The 20,000-nt window shown below is 40.5% G+C and overlaps 2 protein-coding genes across 2 annotated transcripts in view; both read right to left on the reverse strand.

The window, feature by feature from the left end:
• LOC138966576 (organic cation transporter protein-like) overlaps nucleotides 1–7,982 on the reverse strand; it is a 32,795-nt gene extending 24,813 nt beyond the window's left edge. The window contains exon 1 of the mRNA XM_070338857.1: nucleotides 7,771–7,982. The gene's annotated coding sequence lies outside the window, so the exon portion shown is untranslated. The remainder of the gene's footprint in view (nucleotides 1–7,770) is intronic.
• A 1,466-nt stretch (nucleotides 7,983–9,448) lies between these two features.
• The window catches only part of LOC138966577 (organic cation transporter protein-like), a 15,481-nt gene continuing 4,929 nt past the window's right edge, over nucleotides 9,449–20,000 (reverse strand). Inside the window, exons 3-13 of the mRNA XM_070338858.1 lie at nucleotides 18,643–18,857; nucleotides 18,056–18,159; nucleotides 17,387–17,513; nucleotides 16,274–16,479; nucleotides 14,315–14,466; nucleotides 13,947–14,175; nucleotides 13,362–13,496; nucleotides 12,200–12,285; nucleotides 11,152–11,269; nucleotides 10,702–10,774; nucleotides 9,449–9,796 (exon numbers count right to left, since the gene is read on the reverse strand). Coding sequence (XP_070194959.1) covers nucleotides 9,611–9,796; nucleotides 10,702–10,774; nucleotides 11,152–11,269; nucleotides 12,200–12,285; nucleotides 13,362–13,496; nucleotides 13,947–14,175; nucleotides 14,315–14,466; nucleotides 16,274–16,479; nucleotides 17,387–17,513; nucleotides 18,056–18,159; nucleotides 18,643–18,857 — 1,631 coding nt within the window. The 3' untranslated portion in view covers nucleotides 9,449–9,610. The remainder of the gene's footprint in view (nucleotides 9,797–10,701; nucleotides 10,775–11,151; nucleotides 11,270–12,199; nucleotides 12,286–13,361; nucleotides 13,497–13,946; nucleotides 14,176–14,314; nucleotides 14,467–16,273; nucleotides 16,480–17,386; nucleotides 17,514–18,055; nucleotides 18,160–18,642; nucleotides 18,858–20,000) is intronic.

Raw genomic sequence — 20,000 nt, forward strand, 5'->3', positions numbered from 1 at the left:
GAATTTTGACACAGAATATTGCACAGCTACAAAGGATGATCAGTTATTACTCAGGATACAAGCCCTTGAGCACATTGATACTGTATACAAAGGCCATGTTCATGTTTACACAGACGGGTCAGTGTTGGATGACAAGAAGGCTGGCGCAGCTTTTGTAATCCCCAGCGATGACATGACTGGGAAATTTAAACTGTGCAACAGAAACTCGATCTTCTCAGCTGAGCTCCTTGCCATCTGCATGTCGCTTGTTCATCTCAATCTCAAGAACACTCCTCCTCAAAAGATAGCTATATTCTCTGACTCCAAAGCAGCCATTGAAGCATTAAGATCTAACAAAAGATCAAAAAGACATGATCTTGTCATTGCCATAAAGGAGCTGGCAAATAAGATTATAAAAAAAGGAAGCGAGATTAACCTTGTCTGGTGTCCAGCACACGTGAACGTGCCTGGCAACGAGAAAGCGGACAAAGCCGCTAAAGAAGCTGCCCAAGGCATAGGCGCCTCCGAGGTAGACCTGCCATTGTCTGCTTCTGAGATCAGTAGCCTTACAGACTCTCTTCTCTGGAGAGAATGGAGGAACAAATATATGCACAAGGCTATAAGCTCTGGCTGGCTCATTCGGGAAGCCCCATCAAAACAGATGAACACCTATAATGCATGCCAACGTGTAATAAAAAGGATTAACCACCTGAGGGCAGAAGCTGGGAATTACCAATTTCTAGAGCTTAAATGCACCTGTCAATCCGACCTCACCATTGCTCATTTGACTTTGGAGTGTGCTTTGAACTCATGCCACTTTCAACCCCTGACTCAGTTTATAAACTCAAATAGAAATATTCTGCCAAATACCTCAAAGGAAAAATTAAGCTATCTTTTAAGTTTTAATAAAGACCTTGGGTGGCAAGGTCCCAAACTTATCGCTGGACTTATGCACACGCACCCACTTGGTCCCTGGATATGAAGAGACATTGCTGCGGCTGACGCCATTGCTTCTCATACAGCTACTATATATTTTTATCAGAACTTTTAAAAATACCATTTTATATCCAAGTATCTCTTAACACCATTTTTAATTAGATGAGCGAGAGTGTGCGGGGGGCGGGAGGGTGGTGAACCACTGTACATAAAGGGAAAGTTTGTGTGCGTGCCTGTGTGTGTTCTTAATCTAAGACAAATGTCGCCAATGTTTTTACAGAGTGACGTTAAATAAACGATTTTATCATTATCTGTCTGTATGTTCTGGCATTTGAGAAGCCACAACAGATAATATAGGGCTAAGAAATAAGCTCTAAAATTCTCAATCCCGTTCGACAGGACTTCGCCTTCAAAGGTGATTGTGGTGAACCGCCACGCTGTCTGTCTCTGTCTCGCGATTCTCTGTCTCTATCACTCTGTCTCGGTATTCCTCTAGTACATACATACATACACACATACATACATACATACATACACACACACACACACACACATACATACATACATACATACATACATACATACACACACACATACAAACATACATACATACATTTTTGTTGGTTTGTTTGCTTAACGCCCAGCCGACCACGAAGGGCCATATCAGGGCGGTGCCGCTTTGACATATAACGTGCGCCACACACAAGACAGAAGTCGCAGCACAGGCTTCATGTCTCACCCAGTCACATTATTCTGACACCGGACCAACCAGTCCTAGCACTAACCCCATAATGCCAGACGCCAGGCGGAGCAGCCACTAGATTGCCAATTTTAAAGTCTTAGGTATAACCCGGCCGGGGTTCGAACCCACGACCTCCCGATCACGGGGCGGACGCCTTACCACTAGGCCAACCGTGCCGGTACATCTATCTATATCTATGTTATATATATATATATATATATATATATATATATATATATATATATATATATATATATACGACTAGTGTCTGTCTGTCTGTCTGTCTGTCTGTTCGCGATGCACGGCCAAAGTTCTCGGTGGATCTTTTTCAAATTTGGACACCGTATTCAGCTACACCCCGGACACAGCCTCATCGATGAGATATTTCGCTGAACCGATTTTTTTTTGTTTTTTGTTTTTGTTGTCGGGATCGACTACCAGTAACTCTTCCTTATCTTCTCCAGTGTTTTCAGCCGCGATTATCTCCCTTCCTCCGTGTGGCGTCAATCCATATTCCCGTTACTACGTTACTATTTTTAGAAGGTCACTGCACGTTACTATTTTTAGAAGGTCTCCAGTGTTTGCGCGTTTATCTCCTTTCCTTCGTCGCCGGCGTACACCCGGCAGAGCCGTGTCCCAGGCGCAGCCGGTACCTGGCGAAGCGGGTAATCATCTAGTATCTATATATACGGCTTGTGTGTGTCTGTCTGTCTGTCTGTGTGTTCACGATTCACGGCCAAAGTTCTCGATGGATCTGCTTCAAATTTGGTGGGCATATTCAGGTAGACCCCGGACACAATCGTGGAAAATTTTGAACACGTGCGTGCTTTCAGCGCGCAGCGCTGAACCGATTTTGGTTTTTCTGTACATACATTCCCAGTAACTCTTCCTTATCTTCTCCAGTGTTTTGCGCGTTTATCTCCCTTCTTTCGTACGGTGCGCCGGCGAAGCCGGGTCCCCGGCGAAGCCGGGTATTTGGCTCTACTTCCCGGCGAAGCCGTACCCGGCGAAGCGGGTATTCATCTAGTACATACCAGGGGCGGACGAGGGGGGGGGGGGGGGGGGGGGGGGGGCACAGGGGGCACGTGCCCCCCCCCCCCCCCAGAAAAAAAAAAAAGAAGAAGAAAAAAAAAAGATTTTTCTATGCTGATTCTATGACCATTTCTAAGTTCAAATGGCACCAGATGGCACCATTTTGCTTCTTTGGGCAAATTTTTTTTCCGGGGGGGCATGCCCCCGGACCCCCCTAGCAAATTCGGGCGCTTCGCGCCCATCACATTCACTTTCAATTCAAAGTACCCCCCCCCCCTTACAAAGCAACTGATCCGCCCCTGCATACATACATACATACATACATACATACATACATATATGGGTGCGTCTCAGAAACTGATCCTTTTGTGTGTGCCATAATCAAATTAGCCCACAATTGAAACATACTGAATTTTAAATCATGATATTGGTATTTTTGAGAAGTAAAATGAATAAAGAAATAGTACAAACAAAACTGAGTATTTTGCATGATTATTATGAAGATTGTTTAGCGAAAGAAATGATTGGATGCGTGAAAAATGGAGGTCTGATCTGTGACATGAACCATCAACTAGTTTTGCACGTCACTACAAGAATCGTTTAGAATGTCCAAGGACTGCTATTCTTGTTATGTGTGTTTGGTTTAAGTGTACTTGACAGTTGAAATGTTATTTTGTCCACAGAATTGTTTTTTTAAACGAAATTAATCGCTTGAAAGTTTGCCATCACTGTCGTAACATAGGTTTCCGCACGCGTGCAACAGCAACAAGTCCTAAATTTGAACTTTAGAATTTGCATATTCATCTTCAACACGATCTAGACATGAAAGGGCATAGAACATCGCTAAGCTAAATGTTATTTAAGTATTATTTTCTCAAAATTGCATCTGCAAACTAAGTTGAAAGTTGCGCAATATGACATGCTTCTTCAAAATTCAGTTACGATGGTGAACGGTTTTGCAAATAATGTTCAGAGTTTTGAAGAAAGATTAGAACTATTTTGCGCGTAGTGACTTAGAGGTGCGGGTGACTACGCATGCGCAGTTACAGAGAGAAATAGTTCAGCTTCCAGCAGCGAAGAAAGATTTCGAGAATGTTTCCGAAGTCTGTGATTTTGTTACGACAGTGATCAACACCCCAGGTTCTTGAGAAAAGGTGAGTTTTTGCTGCTATGATATTCTATGAAGTGAAAAATTAGGCTAAACATTTGTTAATAATAGTTTTTCTTTCGATTTCACCTAGTCAAAACTTGACTAAATGTTTTAACATAGAGGGGGAATCGAAACGAGGGTCGTGGTGTATGTGTGTGTGTGTGTCTGTCTGTCTGTGCGTGTGTGTGTGTAGAGCGATTCAGACTAAACTACTTGACCGATCTTTATGAAATTTGACATGAGAGTTCCTGGGTATGATATCCCCGGACGTTTTTTTCTTTTTTTCGACAAATACTTTTGATGACGTCATATCCGGCTTTTTGTAAAAGTTGAGGCGGCACTGTCACACCCTCATTTTTCAATTAAATTGATTGAAATTTTTGTAAAGCAATCTTCGACGAAGGCCGGACTTCGGTATTGCATTTCAGCTTGGTGGCTTAAAAATTAATTAATGACTTTGGCCATTAAAAATCTGAAAATTGTAATAATTTTTTTTTGTTATATATAAAACGATCCACATTTACGTTCATCTTATTTTACATCATTTCCTGATTCCAAAAACATATAAATATGTTATATTTGGATTAAAAACAAGCTCTGAAAATTAAAAATATAAAAAATTATGATCAAAATTAAATTTCCGAAATCCATTTAAAGGAACGGTAAGTGTCAATGTTTTCTTTAATTGTAAAAGTTGTATGTTCAATGGAATGGTAAGTCTGAACAAAATAATTACTTTATTTTGTTTTTAGCCAGTGAATGTGGATGCATCAAAATCTTGATAGACATTAAACAAATTCATGTTATAGAAACTAGTACACATATTGCATCAATCTTTGGTTGAAATCGCTGGTACTTGCATGTTTCAGGTGCAAGAGATTCGACCTGATGAACTGGTGGTACCGTTCCTTCGAAGGAAACCGGAGGGGAACTACTATTGCTTTCCAGGGATCGATGATATTTTCTTTGTCCCTGCATCTGATGCAACCATGATTCGTGACCCCACCTTCAATGCCAGGGGGCATTATTTCTTTTAAAATAAATTAATTAACTGCAAGTGGCAACTGTTCTATATGTAACCAATGCCTTTGGTTTATTGTCTTAACAATTGAATGAACCACTTTTGAACATTTGCATTCTTCATGTCAAACCTTATAATACATGTCTGGTTGTTCGTTTCCGAGTTACGTCGGTGATGAACTTTTCATTAATGTTTCTCTTTTTTGGGGCAAAGTTTTCTTGATTTTGTCCAGCTTTTTTTCTTTCTGTTCCTGTTTTAGTGTTTGGCATTTTACCTAAGAAGAATCTGGTTGCAAAATCAGCTTCATTTAGTAAAGTTTGTGGGAAAAAGCATAACCGTTTCTTTGTTACAAAAGTGATGTTTCCATGTTACATCGGTGACCATTTTGCATTCTTTTGGGATAACTTTCTAACATTTTGTCTTAGAGCAACAAATCTTTGTATATATGCTATTGTGAAGGTTAAATGTCAATAAGACTGAATGAATGCCATGTATCAACATGTTCTGATCAGGATATCATTAATTAATTTTCATTTTTGTATTGAAATTTTGACGAATGCATGGAACATTGAAAAAAACATTATTTTGTTGTTTGCATGTAGTCATTTCATATTGAACTCTATAATGGCTTGTGATTCAACAATAATAACTGAATAAAAGTCGTTTTCAGCCTTATAAATGCAGTTTTTTTTGTCTTTTATTTTTTCCATGTTACACGGGTGATTTTGCACACATGGTCCAAATAATGCTCAACATATGGCAAACTAAAGGCAATGTTATATTTTTTCTTGTTTAAACTGAAAAGGTACACCCTGAGAAGTGTGTAAATAGTATTATCAAAGTTTTCTGGGAAGATTTTACTTTTGGTGATAATGTCACAAACAGAGGACGAGATTCTGAGACGCACCCGGTACCCATATACATACATACATACATATATACATACATACATACATACATACATACATACATACATACATACATACATACATACATACATACATACATACATACATACATACAAGCTTAAAACCTTTATCCTTATGCAATAAAGTTCTGAGTTCTGAGTTCTCTGTCTCTCTCTGTGTCTCTCTTTTTCTCTGTCTCTGTCTCTATTTTTTTCTGTCTCTGTCTCTGTCTCTGTCTCTGTCTGTCTGTCTGTCTGTCTGTCTGTCTGTCTGTCTGTCTGTCTGTCTCTCTCTCTCTCTCTCTCTCTCTCTCTCTCACCCTTTCTGTGCTTACGCTGTGTGTGATATGTCACTCAGATGACAAATTGCACTAGAACACGTCAGTTCATGCTCTTATCATGACTGCTTATCTTTGTCTCTGGCTGGGTTACTTGCCATAAAGCAAACAACGTATTGTTCAACAGACGTGCAGTCACACTCAGATACTCATCAGTTTAGACATTTTTACAGCCTGACGTAGACTGTCGGGATGACCTGGTCATTCTGAGCTGAAGATGTGTGTAACTACTGTTAGGCAGCGAAAATAGGTCACTGTTTTGTGTGCTAGCGTGTTTCTGCCTTTATTTTTTTGTTTTGTAAATCGTTTATCACTTGACTCTTTACGTCCGACCCTCCCGTCTGTCTTTTTTTTATCCTTTCTTTTCTGATTACATTACAAAGGACAAGCCAACATTAACACTAACTATTCACTACCTCGCCTTCAAATAAGAAAATAAAGGACTTGTTAACCACGATATCTGTGGGTTATATAAATCGGGTCCAAAATAATTGTCGCCAGCACTGACAGATGAGGATACGCCCTGAAGCGGAGTGATAAATATTTCCAGCCGAAAAGTGTTGGGACAGTACTCTCATTCACTGGTGTAAAACCTCGGGGTAAAAGCAGAACGTACGTAAAATACGTAGTTCACATTAGGACCATGCAAATATTCTTGGACTTTATGTTAAATGTCTTTACGAAGTATAAACGCCAATAATTTAAAACATTTGTGTATTTTTTTGTCGCTAATCCAAAGTGACGCGTCCCTGCTTATAATACGAGAGAAAATATAGAAAACACAACCTTTAAATGCTTGTAGGAACAACAACAACAACAACAACAACAACAACAACAACAACAACAACGGTTCGGGTATGCCGACAAGCAAGCGTGCAGACAGGCACATACACAGACGACAGACAGAAAGACAGACACACGAACGCACGCACGCACGCACAGACACACACCGTGGCAGGACTGAGCTGGAAGACGTTTCACATACCAATACAAAGTAACAACAGCAGCAGACACATTGCCACCATCACTAACATTACCTTGTGGGTTTTAGTATGGTGACACCACTGTGACGCGATGAAGCCAGACTATGTTTTAGCAGCTGGTTATATTACCGGAATACACATCTAGTATGTTTTAGTAGTTTTAGTCGTTCTTTAACCACTGTGATGTGTTGGAAGAGTTTATTTTTATGTGCTGTTTTAGAGGTACATTTTATCAGTATGGAACATGTTCAGTTCTTACAGTAGTTGATAGTGGGGGGGGGGGGGGGGGGGGGGGATCCTATCTTATTCTGCGTACTTTTATTGTGGTTCCGATAGCTCTTAGAGTTTCATAGTTCTCACCATGTCTGTATAGTGTATGTATTAGTTACTGTGATACCAAATTATCTTACCCATGTATGTATGATGCTATGCGCCAGTGATGTATGAATGCTATTTATTTTTGTTTTTATCACACAGCAAGCTGCTTTCCTCGTGTATTTTTTATGTTCATTCATGTATTGTACACTTGGCAATAAATTATCTATCTTATCTATCTAATAACAGAAACAGCAACATTCAAATATAATTCTTACAAAATAGGAATGGTAGAAACAAATACTGTACAATGCAACCCAATTCTGATTATATCAATTAGCAACAGAATTTCAACACACCCACTTACCGCATTAAAGCACAGCAAAACAACTGCTCCTACCAAACTCCTCAAAAACGAAATCCGTATGCGAAAAAAAAGAACCATAAATAATGATCTTAACCCACGGACCAAAACATGTTGCACCGATCGCTAGACCAGCGAAAAACTGTGAGGCACAAAAAGCGCAACCGCCCTTTCTCTCAACGAGGTAACAGGGGTGTGACACTGCCCTTGACGAAAGTCTGTCCTTCGTGTGTGGCTTGTAATGCGCGCCGGTGTCTCTTCTCTTCTGTGGTACACCCTTGTATTTAGCAGCTGATGTAGTCGAAGAATTAGAACGTTGAAGGGGGAGGGGGAGGGGGGTGGGGGGTAGAAGGGGGGATGTTGAAGCAGTGTTGGGTAGGAATAGCGGGATTTTTTGTTAATTTGTGTGTGAATAGTTGGAGAGGAGGGTGGTGATGGTTTGTAGGGGGGGGGGGGGGGTGTTCTGGGGAGGGGAGGGACGATTGGATTTGTGCATCGAAGGCTGAGTTATTTAAAAATGCAAGTATGCAGATTTTAACGATTTTTGGATTAAACCGGCCCACTGGTCAATCAATCAATATGAGGCTTATATCGCGCGTATTCCGTGGGTACAGTTCTAAGCGCAGGAATTTTTTTTATTTTTATTTTTATTTTTTTATTTTATGCAATTTATATCGCGCACATATTCAAGGCGCAGGGATTTATTTATGCCGTGTGAGATGGAATTTTTTTTTACACAATACATCACGCATTCACATCGGCCAGCAGATCGCAGCCATTTCGGCGCATATCCTACTTTTCACGGCCGATTATTCCAAGTCACACGGGTATTTTGGTGTACATTTTTATCTATGCCTATACAATTTTGCCAGGAAAGACCCTTTTGTCAATCGTGGGATCTTTAACGTTGGTCAAAGGGAAATAACCATTCTCACTGCCACCAACTGAGAAGGTTATTTCTCTTTGACCATTAATATCTCCCTCTATAAGTCCTTGTAGAATCTTAATCCACCAATAACTTCCTAACCGTGTGTTTGACTGGTCCCAATTTTTGTAAGGACCGTCTCAGGAATGTATAGAACCTGTTCACCAAGTTTGGTGACGATCGGTCCGTTCATTCTTTAGATCTATATGCGAACACAAACAAACAAACAAACACATGGAGCGAATCCTAATCTTAATCTTAATCCACCAATAACTCCCTAACCGTGTGTTTGACTGGTCCCAATTTTTGTAAGGACCGTCTCAGGAATGTATAGAACCTGTTCACCAAGTTTGGTGACGATCGGTCCGTTCATTCTTGAGATCTATATGCGAACACAAACAAACAAACACATCGAGTGAATCCTATACACACCCCTATACCGGGGGTGTAAAAACAAATAGGCAGAGTAAAACCTATACAAGTCCTATAACACGGGTTGAATAAAGTAAAACTGGTATGAATGAACTAAAAGGCACATACCTAATTCGTAATTTAGAATGGAAAGTTACTTTTGCTAGTTGAAACTGCCGATCATGGTAAATGCTGACGACACCTCTTGAATGAGCGTGTAGGTGTGTGTGTGTGTGTGTGTGTGTGTGTGTGTGTGTGTGTGTGTGTGTGTGTGTGTGTGTGTGTGTGTGTGTGTGTGTGTGTGTGTGCGCGCGTGTGCGTGAGAAATTCATGCCCATTCACTGATAGAGTTACACATTTTTAATGTCTTAATATGACCATTTTCTTCCATTCTCTTGTTGTTCACCTCAAGTGTCATTTTAAGTTGTATTGTGTTTTATTGTATTGTATTGTTTATATTGTACTGTCTTGTTCAATGGTTCAGGACTTTGAAGTCAACACTAGCTCTCAGACTCTGACGTCTAGAGATGAATTGTCATCCGTCGGCAGACTCTCTTTCTCCCAGGCTTCGATGTCTTCGATGGTGTGCGGCAGTTCCCTCCCTCTGGTTTCCGGGATGAAGCGAAAGAGGACGACCACAACGAAACACAGGCTTCCGATCATCACGCCTGGAGCCCAGATAGCAATGTCTGCCTTGAAAATAAGATGAAAAAAACGACAAGAAAATAAGTTGCTTTAGTTATTAATAACAACAACAACAACAACAACAACAACAACAACAACAACAACAACAACAACAACAACAACAACAACAACAACAACAACAATCACAACTACCTCATTTCATTTCCTGCCATTATTTGAAGAAGCAATATCTTAAGCCAACTGATCACCCATTCCTTATAGTTTGGCTGTTGTGTATCGTGTTGGTCCAATTTAAAAACCGAGAGAACGAGGTTCAAATGAATGTTTTGTTTTGTCAATAATCAAACGTTCCATAAACTTATCTTTGTACATTTAGACAAGTTTTGACTAAATATTTGTAGAAAGACTGTCATTCCGGACTATGGGATGGCATTTTGGTTTGGATGCTCAAACATTATTGGATGAGTTTGTTCATTAAGATTTTAAAACAAATGTCCGTAATAGATTAAAATAAAAAGATTGTATTGTATTCTTTATCACTTCCTGAATTCAAAAATATGTAGATATCTTACGTTTACGCTGAACATGTGCTCAGAATGAAAAAAAACCATCGGTTTATGCAAATTAGGTACTAAGTTCGCATGCTTCGCGGAGACGAGCCTTACTATATCCATGCAATACCGATGATGACTAATTTTCAGTATAGATCTTTTAGTTTTGGGCCAAAAGATTAACCAAATGGTGTGATATTGCTTCACGCGACTTGTTTTTTTTAATTCTTGCTTTCGTTAGTTTTAGTACAGCAAGAATTCTTCTAACGAACTAAACGACCCAAAAATGTCAAAGCAAAACACTGATTTTAAATAGAAAATAGATTTGTTTTCTTGAGTATGTGTTTTATAATGTAATTATTGCGGGAGGAAGGGAGTGTGATGCGTCTTGTGTATACTTACAAGATCAGTCATGAATGGGGCTAACATCCCTCCAAGTCGACCGGCAAAGGACGCCACCCCAAGGGCTTGATTTCTGTAGACATCAACAATGTAACAAATGTTTGTATGTGTATGTGTGTTCGGAAAAACTTGTCTTTAAGCGCGCTTATTTCCTTCATTGGTATCAGAGCTCATCATTCCCGCTGCACCCCACCTTGTTATGACAAAATAAAAGAGGCTTGTGTCAATATTCCCTGAAAATCATTAATGCAGCACAACACAGCCTCCCTCCACCCCCCCCCCCCCCGCCTCCACGAGCCGCCAATCACTACCCTACCCCCTACCGCGTTCTTGTGGGCAACCATGATGAATAGAGGTTAAAAAGTACATAAAATTGTGTCTTATCTTTTTTTCTTATTTTTCAATTTTCGGAGGAGAAAATAAACCATGAAAAAAACCCACCCCACTGACCTCATATTTGTGGGAAAGAGCTCTGGCGTGAAGAAAAAGACGAGAGCAAAAATCCCTGACGCTCCCAACATCCCCAACATAGCTGTCACAACAGACAGTGTTCCAAGCGTCGCGTTACCTGAAAACGCGTAAAACAACAATTAACATTGTCGAAGAATTTTTAAGTATGTTTTATTGTAAAAACAGTATCTTCATATTGATAAACATTCGTTTGGTTTCCTGGATATAATTATCATAGGCACAAGATACATTTGCAAAAAAAGGGCAAGTTCTTGTTCTTTGACAGAATGTCTAACATTATTCCTCGGTGATTCATAGAAGGTCTTTTTGTTATTGCACAGATACATCATTTTTTGGGGTGAAAATACAAAACAGAGCAAGAAGATTGAACCGTAAGTCTAGAAGACGAGTATTTCCCAAATGGTGATACTGGTGCTAAACAAAAACACGATTCTAATGAAAAGAGGATCAAACGTTTTTACAATGATTTTAACTGTTAATAAATCACGTTAAAAATGATCCTGTTAATGCAAGGAAGAGTGTGACGATGAACAAAAATACATCACACAATGATACTTTGGTGTTCTAAATACCTAAACAAAATACAGAGAACCCAAAGTACGGTTTTTTTCGAAAAATAAATCGTGACAACTCAATAGACCAATTCCGAAAATAAATATGTCAGGTTTGTATGGACTGTGAAAGAGTGAATGCCCTTGCTTTTGACTCGGACCAACATTGGAGGGGCCAATCACTAGCGAGGGGTGTGTCCGAAACACGGGGACAGGAGCACGTGTGAAGTTGTTTGTCAGAGGAAAAGCAAGGGCATTCACTCTTTCACAACCCATACAAACCCGACGGAGTTATTTCCGAAAATCGTCTATTGATAATCTAACAATAATAAACCTGATTATGGTCAAAATCTGTTAATAATGGACACATTTTTCCCTCTCCCGTGTTATAGTGGTCCGCCTACGGGGCGGGTTGAACGCTTTGCATGGAATTTCGTTAAAAACCGATTGTATTATGTTTGTGTATTATCACTTACCAGTGAAGACTCTAAAAATGCCACTGGCGATAAGCCCCACGCCTGCCAGGATGAACATGCCGCGTGTCGCTGTCTTTCTGCCAACTCTGCACGTGAGACACACTGGTTACAACGGCAATTTGTTCAGGATTGCTGAAATCGTTTTCCAGCCTCTTCAAGCGAAAGAGAGATCGAAGTATGAGGTAGGTCTGTATGCCTTTATTTTTTGCTAACCAAAATATCTGTATGATTGAATATTGAAAGTGAAACAATGGGACACAGACATTCACACACACACAAACATAGGAACGAGAGAGAGAGAGAGAGACTCAGACTCAGACTCAGACTCAGAACTTTATTACAAAAGGATAAAGGTTTTAGGCAAAGCCTATTCTTCCAACCTGTCCTTTATACAACACATAAAGACAGACGAACATAACAAATAAAAATTCAATCATATAAGATATAGAAATACATTGTATGAATTGCAATACTATATGCAGTTACGGAATTATATAAGGAGAACTCAAAAATTACAAAATTACATTGACATAGTTAAGCCTTTCATTTTGAGAATTAAGTTGCTCAGATGAGCTACACATCCGTTAACACTAGTACAAAATGTTCAACAAAATAACAATCGAACAAGACATTTCATTCACGAATGATGTGTGAACGGGACTGTCTCTTAAACAATTTCACTGAAGTTGCATTTCTTATCTGTTGGGGGAAGGAGTTCCAGAGAAAAGCTCCCGAGAAGGCTAGGCTCGATTTGTAGAGGTCTATGCGAGGTATAGGAGGGATGATTTTTTGGGACCCATATCTTTTTGTGGCATGTTTGAAATGTGATTGCAAATATTTAGGACAGTCGTCATTTAGAATTTTATACATGAACACAGCCTTGAGAGAGAGAGAGAGAGAGAGAGAGAGAGAGAGAGAGAGAGAGAGAGAGAGAGAGAGAGAGAGAGAGAGAGAGAGAGAGAGAGAGAGAGAGAGAGAGAGAGAGAGAGAGAGAGAGAGAGAAACTCACGCTCGCACACTCACGCACACGCACGCACACACACACACACACACACACACACACACACATACACACACACACACACACACACACACACAAACACACTCACCTGCCCCTCCCACACTCAAGCAGAGCTCACAACCTGCCCCTACACCAGCTCACCTATCGAGTATGAAATAGATGACAAAACCAGTGGGCAATTCCATGGCGGCTGTCAAAAAGTAGTTCAGAAAGCGGTTTCCATGGAGAGTGGTAGACATCATATAGAGAGCAAAGAAGGCGAAGGCGCAGGTGAACCTGAATCAGACATTATTAAAGGTACATATACCTTCCTTTCTGCGCACAGGATCATTTTCTGTTTACACATCAAAGCCAACTGATATTTGGACTCTGAAAGTATAACACCATGAAGCACACTCTTAGTTGTATGTGTACACACGCCATGGAAGCGCTCCTCTATACCGACCAACAGGTCAGGGCTTAAGTTGGCAGTCACAAAGTTTTTGCATCAAAATCCAGACAAAACAGAGACCTTACACGACAAACAAAAAAAACCCACACACAGACACAAAGACACCCCCCGACATACACACACACTACTAAGTTTGACAGAAGAAAACCCAACAACAACAATAACAACAACAATAAAAGCCAGCGTATCAGTTAAACATCTTTATAGCGACTGCACACACAAAATAAAAAAACAAAAGCATGATTATGAAAAAAATAAATTGTATTTGAGCCTACCAAGTCAGCCAAGTGACCAGGGAATGGATGAAAAGGGTCCGATGCCTGAAGATGTCCAGAAGGGTCAGTTTTTTGGCTTGCTTATGTTCCAGAGTCTCTGCCAGCTTGGCCTCCAGCGCTGTCAGATCCGAGCAAAGCGTTGTTGTGCCGTTGTCTCCTCCGTTACTGGCCTTGCCCTCGACCTCAGCGTCTCCATCCACGTTGCCATTGACAGCGTCGGCAGTTAGCTCTGAACACACGAGACATACACATTGAACTTTTACTCTGCCACACCGCCTAAAAATCTGGACAGAGTTATTTCCCTAAAACATTGTTGTAATTACGTCTTATATCGTATGTCTTGGTCATTTTTGGGGTCTAAGACTCACGAGAATTCTCTGTCTCTGTGACGCTGTCATCTAGAGTGCTGACGATGACAGTGAAATCCTTTCGGTTAACTCGTGCAGCTCGCTCCAACACTGTCACTGCGGCGTCTTTCTTGCCGTTTGCCACCAGCCAGCGTAGCGATTCGTCAATGTACCTGCACAGACAAACGTCTAAAAGTCCCAGTTAAAGGGTATAGTTTTCTGCTACATGGGTATTTTGTTGTCAAACCATTTGTTTAAAGCAATTGTGAAGAATAATATTCCTAAATGTGCTATTTTTAGTAACACGAAATATAGTTATAGTTCTTTTTTCTATGGTTGATATAATTTGTTATCTGGATTCTTACAGTTAGGCAAGTGGATATATCCATTAGTCTATAAAATGTGATAAGTCAAATCATCATATAATATTAATTGTCAGTAAGTACTGGTGTCACATGACTGATGTGAAACTTTTGATTGGCTAATGGCAATGCGCTTTAAACTGTTAGCACACTCTTAGAGTGCGCTAACAGTTCCAGAGAACGTATTCATACGCCTGTGCCACAGTGAGGCTGTGTCCCTTCTTTCGATTTGAGGAGATTCTTCTCATCCGCCGTGTTAGTGACATGTAGCTTATCTTCTCCACATTACCAAATGATGTTTGTTAGTTGATCTTAAAATTCCCCGCGGCTAAAAGCAGAAGTGTTTTTCTGACAGATTTCGCGCTAGACCATGCAGCATTTGGAAGTCGAATAGTTCGATTGACTGTCATTCGTACATGTAGAAAACGACAGCGTCAGTTCAGTACTGAGATGAACGGTTTTAGCATATTTCAGAACAACGATATAAATAGAATACGCGAAGTCTTCAAAACAATCTTACCATGTAATCAAAGCACCAGCCTCCCAGATGAATGCAGATACATTACGAGAAATAACACGCTGAATCTATTATTTGCTAATGAGCAAAACATCGTGTCACTTTTACATCAGGGGACGTCACTCAGTTGCTTGGGGGTTGTTCAATAATTGAGAGCGTGGAAGATCTGGTACATTTTTCGCTACCAACAATGTAAACATTAGCTCATTCATGTGTTTTTCGGTAAACTTTTCACCCCCTCAAAATTAGGTGTTTTTTTTTACCTTACTGAGGCTCTTTAATGACTTAATAGGCCCAAGCCTGGTATAAGAAGCCCCTAATTTCCTCCAAAAATGAATGTGTAAATCAAGGGAGAATTTATTAATTCATACTATTTTTCAAGGGAGGTAAAGAGTACTCTTTATTTTATGTATGATGCATCTATAGTATACTCAAAGAGGTGTCAGAAAAGTGACTTTTTCTGAGGCTGACTCAACCACTTTAAAGTAGAATATAAGAAAAACTTTTAAAAAAAAAGTCAACTGTGTGAATAAATATAGGCATTTTTGTACACAAAAGATAATTGTGTTATGAAAACAAAACAACACTTTTTTGGTCAATTTTCAGGCAGCACTAGGGCCTTAACAAATGTGAATTGATCGTCAAGTATTCAAACCACAAAAGAAAGAAACGTGTCATTGACGTGGAACGATTGATCCCCAAACGTTGTAAGGGCTTACAAGAATCATGGCACTCGAGAATCAATCGGTCATTTCAATGCACAGCATTATGATACGCTATCACAGCTGCAGTAGGAAGCTGAGGGATAACAAGGCAGATAGAGAATACTTCAGGTATCGCCAGGGATTTGAGAGAGCGAGAGAGAGAGAGAGAGAGAGAGAGAGACACAGAGAGAGACAGAGAGACAGAGAGAGACAGAGACAGAGACAGACAAGCAGAAAGACAGACAGAGACATACAGAGAACACTGGGTGAGACGCACAAACACACACACACACACACACACACACACACACACACACACACACACACACACACACACACACACACACACACACACACACACACACACACACACACACACACTGTACCACACACTGACCACAGCTGCAGCAGACAGATGAGAGCAGACACGGCCGACAGAGCGTACTGCAAGTATCTCCAGGTGAAGTCCCGCAGCAGGAATGCAGGGAGCGCCATGACGCTGGCACTAAGGCCCCAAAACAAGGCGTCCATCAGCACTGCCACTGACCGGTACTCCTTAGGAAATAACTCTATGGCCATCGTGACCTTCACCCCCACCACGCCCTGAAGCAGGCATGATTTGCAGTCACAAGATGTTTGCATCAACGTCCAGTCAAACCAGACACACACACACAAAAACACCCACAAAAACTAGTAAATATATGCCAGCTTTTGTAGATTTTACTACCAGAAGCCGCCCGGCCTGGAAGCGTTCCTCCACACCGACAACAGGCCAGGGCTTAATTTGGCACTCACAAGCTTTTTGCAAAACAGACATCTTACAGGGCTACCACCTTCCCCCCCCCCCCCCCCGTCTATAGCTGTACACACTCAAACAATCGAGGGTTTTACATGGGATAAGACCATCCGTGCGCTTAGACACATACATGAATCAAAAGTCAAAAGCGTTTCGTTTCGTGTCTGTTTTGACGGATGAGTACCCCCCAGGACTACCCCCCCCCCAAAAAAAAATCAAAAAATAAAAAATAAAAAGAACAACAACAACATGACGACGAATGGAAGTAAGGACTCGTAACACTGAAGAATTGGATGCAGAAAACTGTTCACCGATTAAAATTTCATTTGATTAATAAGCGTAGTTACGGGTCATTTTCGAGCACATCGTGGCTGGTGTTACTAAATTACTGTACGGTGAATGTCCCTAGAACTTTGTAAGGTCCAATTCGCCAGAACATTTAGTAAAGATGGCTCCTAAGATAGTACAACAGTCACATCCTCTTACATTTACCGAAAACAGTACATAATCCCAGTTGTAACTTTTGGATCGTGATCGTTTTATGCTGAATATCTACATCAACATTTGCCTTTCATACCTCAATTTTGTGTGTATTTGTTTCTCTTCTTTCTTTCATTTCCGCATTCTCGTGACATCCAAAGAGTTTGTAAACTGTAGTACTGACTTGAAGTACACAAGGGTCCCACGCGTACTTGACATCGTCTTTATCTTTACCTGTTGAAATCCTCCAACGAGAAATTTGAAGACCAGCAGGGCAGCGTAGTTAGGTGCCAGTCCAATGGCCATCCCTACACCCAGCAGTCCCAGCTGTGAGGCAATCAGAGTTGGCTTTCGTCCGAACCTGACATCAACATGTAAACTGACAGAGCTACATTGAGTTCTTTGGAAAAGATCACTATACTACTCGTTACATTAAAACAACAACAACAACAACAACAACAACAACAACAACAACAACAACAACAACAACAACAACAACCACCCGACTGATATGATGCGTTTGGGAGAAGATCTTTGTGATGAGGCCACGTTTAAGCCATTTATAATGCTAGAAAGGCCATTTATTCTCAAAGTGTAAGCAGCAAAGTACATAACCTAGAGAAAACAATGCTTCTTGAGCTTGACTGGCTGTGATATTTTGTTCACAGCCTAACAATCTTTTATTAGGGTCCTGTATTATGTTTGCCATATTTATGATAATTTTTGCTTTGCTGCCGATAGAATTACTGTAAAGTAACAATTCAGCATCGCCAGTTGTTCATTTACCGTCATTACACAGTCTTGGATTCATAGGTATAGTATTGCTCTCGTGGAATACCTTCAGGATTCCTCTTGAGCGCAGCTTTAGCAGTAATACGATTAAAGTCATGTTTAGTCACGTACCTGTCTGAGCAAATGGAGGAGAGTACTGCGCCACAGCCCTGACCGAAGATGACCAAGGTTTGCACCAGTCCACCCAGCAAGTTCCGGTCACAAACCAGGTCAAACTTAAAGAAAAGAAAAAGTTTACATGTGTAACTATGTGTGTGTGCGCGCGGGCGGTCGTGCGCGCGATCTGAAAAGCATATCTCAAAATCTACCGTTATGAAAATTGACACATCACACATTTGTGAGGGCATTTGTCAGAGCCGGTTCCCTTTGGTTTTTATAATTTTAATTGGATTAAATGTACGGGGATGAATTTCCTGCACGGCTGCCTTCATTTTCACGAATTTGACACGTTTGCACGCGATCACGACTCACTCAACCCGTTTTACGCAGTTTATGAAGAGGTAAAAGAAGACCTCAATAAAGTAAAAATGCCGTACGTTTTTGGGTTCGTATTTCACAACAAGTTGAAAACGACGGTGGGAAACCCCACCTGCAACAATGGGCCCAAGTGTGCATGTTGTATTTTTGTCATTTGTACTTTGCAGCTTATTGAATATCAGCAAATCAAGTATTATCCAATTAAAGAAAATAGGCCAAACCTCTGTGCGGAAAGACAGTTCTCTCCGGAAGTCATACTCGTAACCATAGGGACAAGGGTACTGATGCGTGTCACCAGAAAGGTTGTCCTTGGAGACAGTAATTTCGCATTTGCCGTAGGTCACGTGACTGTCATTCCAGTCCACCATTCGCAGGTCACTGGCGACGACACTGGTGTTATCTGGCCCTGCGCATCTTTGACCAGTAACTGCCCTTCCTGTGACAAGAAAAACAGGAAATGTATTTTTAAAATATTATTAGAACATGTCTTTGAGCATCTGAAATCACAGACGTATCCATGTTTTTATTGGGTTAGAGAAATATTCTGTTCAAAAACTTACCACAATTGTATCGAAAGGGTGTTAAACGGCTTTGATTGTCATTTTCTGCTAAGATTTGGATCTGACTGCCATGCACACACATCTCTCCGGGATTGAAGAATTTCAGATTTATTTGGGCCTGTATTCAGGTAGGATATTGTAGGGGCAGTCTATGGCTATTTTGTGAAAGGCAACGATCAACGACCAGAAATAAACAGAGTCTAAAACATATCAGCAGCTTCTAGTCCAAACATGCTGAATTTGTTAAAATCAAGCACACACAAAAACACCTCTGTCTGCTTGGGCAAATAGGAAGATGCAGCTCATTTGATGTAATACTACCCCTGTCGCGTAAGTACGTCTGTATGCGCGCACTACATAATCTACAAAGGCACAGCTACAAACAGTATAACATGTTTAAAATCTCAGTCGACCAGCATCTAAAAATGGTTATGTCTCGGTACATCCCTGTTATCAAATGAAAAAAGATGCAACTTACACGGACCCGTCAACTCATTCACTCAACTCGCTTGATATACATCCTTGCTCCCTATTTTCTAACTTTCAAAATCTTAAACTGTACAGATTTTGTCTTGATGATAAAGGAACACTTTAAAACTTTTTTTTTTACAATGTTTTGTCTCGCAAGTTGTCAATGAATTATTCAAATTTAAAAAAAAGAAAAGAGAGAGAGAGAGAGAGAGAGAGAGAGAGAGAGAGAGAGAGAGAGAGAGAGAGAGAGAGAGAGAGAGAGAGAGAGAGAGAGAGAGAGGGAGAGAGAGAAAGAGAAAAAGAAAGATTAACAGCTATTGTGTTTTCAGCGTAGCAATAGGGTCCGATATTTACACGAGACAAGTATAATGTCGACGAGTCGCATTATACTTGTTCGAGCCTAAATATCGGACCCTATTGCTACGCTGAAAACACAATAGCGATTATATAGCTGTTCTGACCTTTATTTGTTGTTCCAAACTTACAAAATGACAGTTTTTGCGTCGATGCGTTGATCTCAGGTTTTGATAGCAGACGCCGTTTCTTAT

This window comes from Littorina saxatilis, linkage group LG5 (assembly GCF_037325665.1).
Source record: "Littorina saxatilis isolate snail1 linkage group LG5, US_GU_Lsax_2.0, whole genome shotgun sequence".
Lineage (NCBI taxonomy): Eukaryota > Metazoa > Mollusca > Gastropoda > Littorinimorpha > Littorinidae > Littorina > Littorina saxatilis.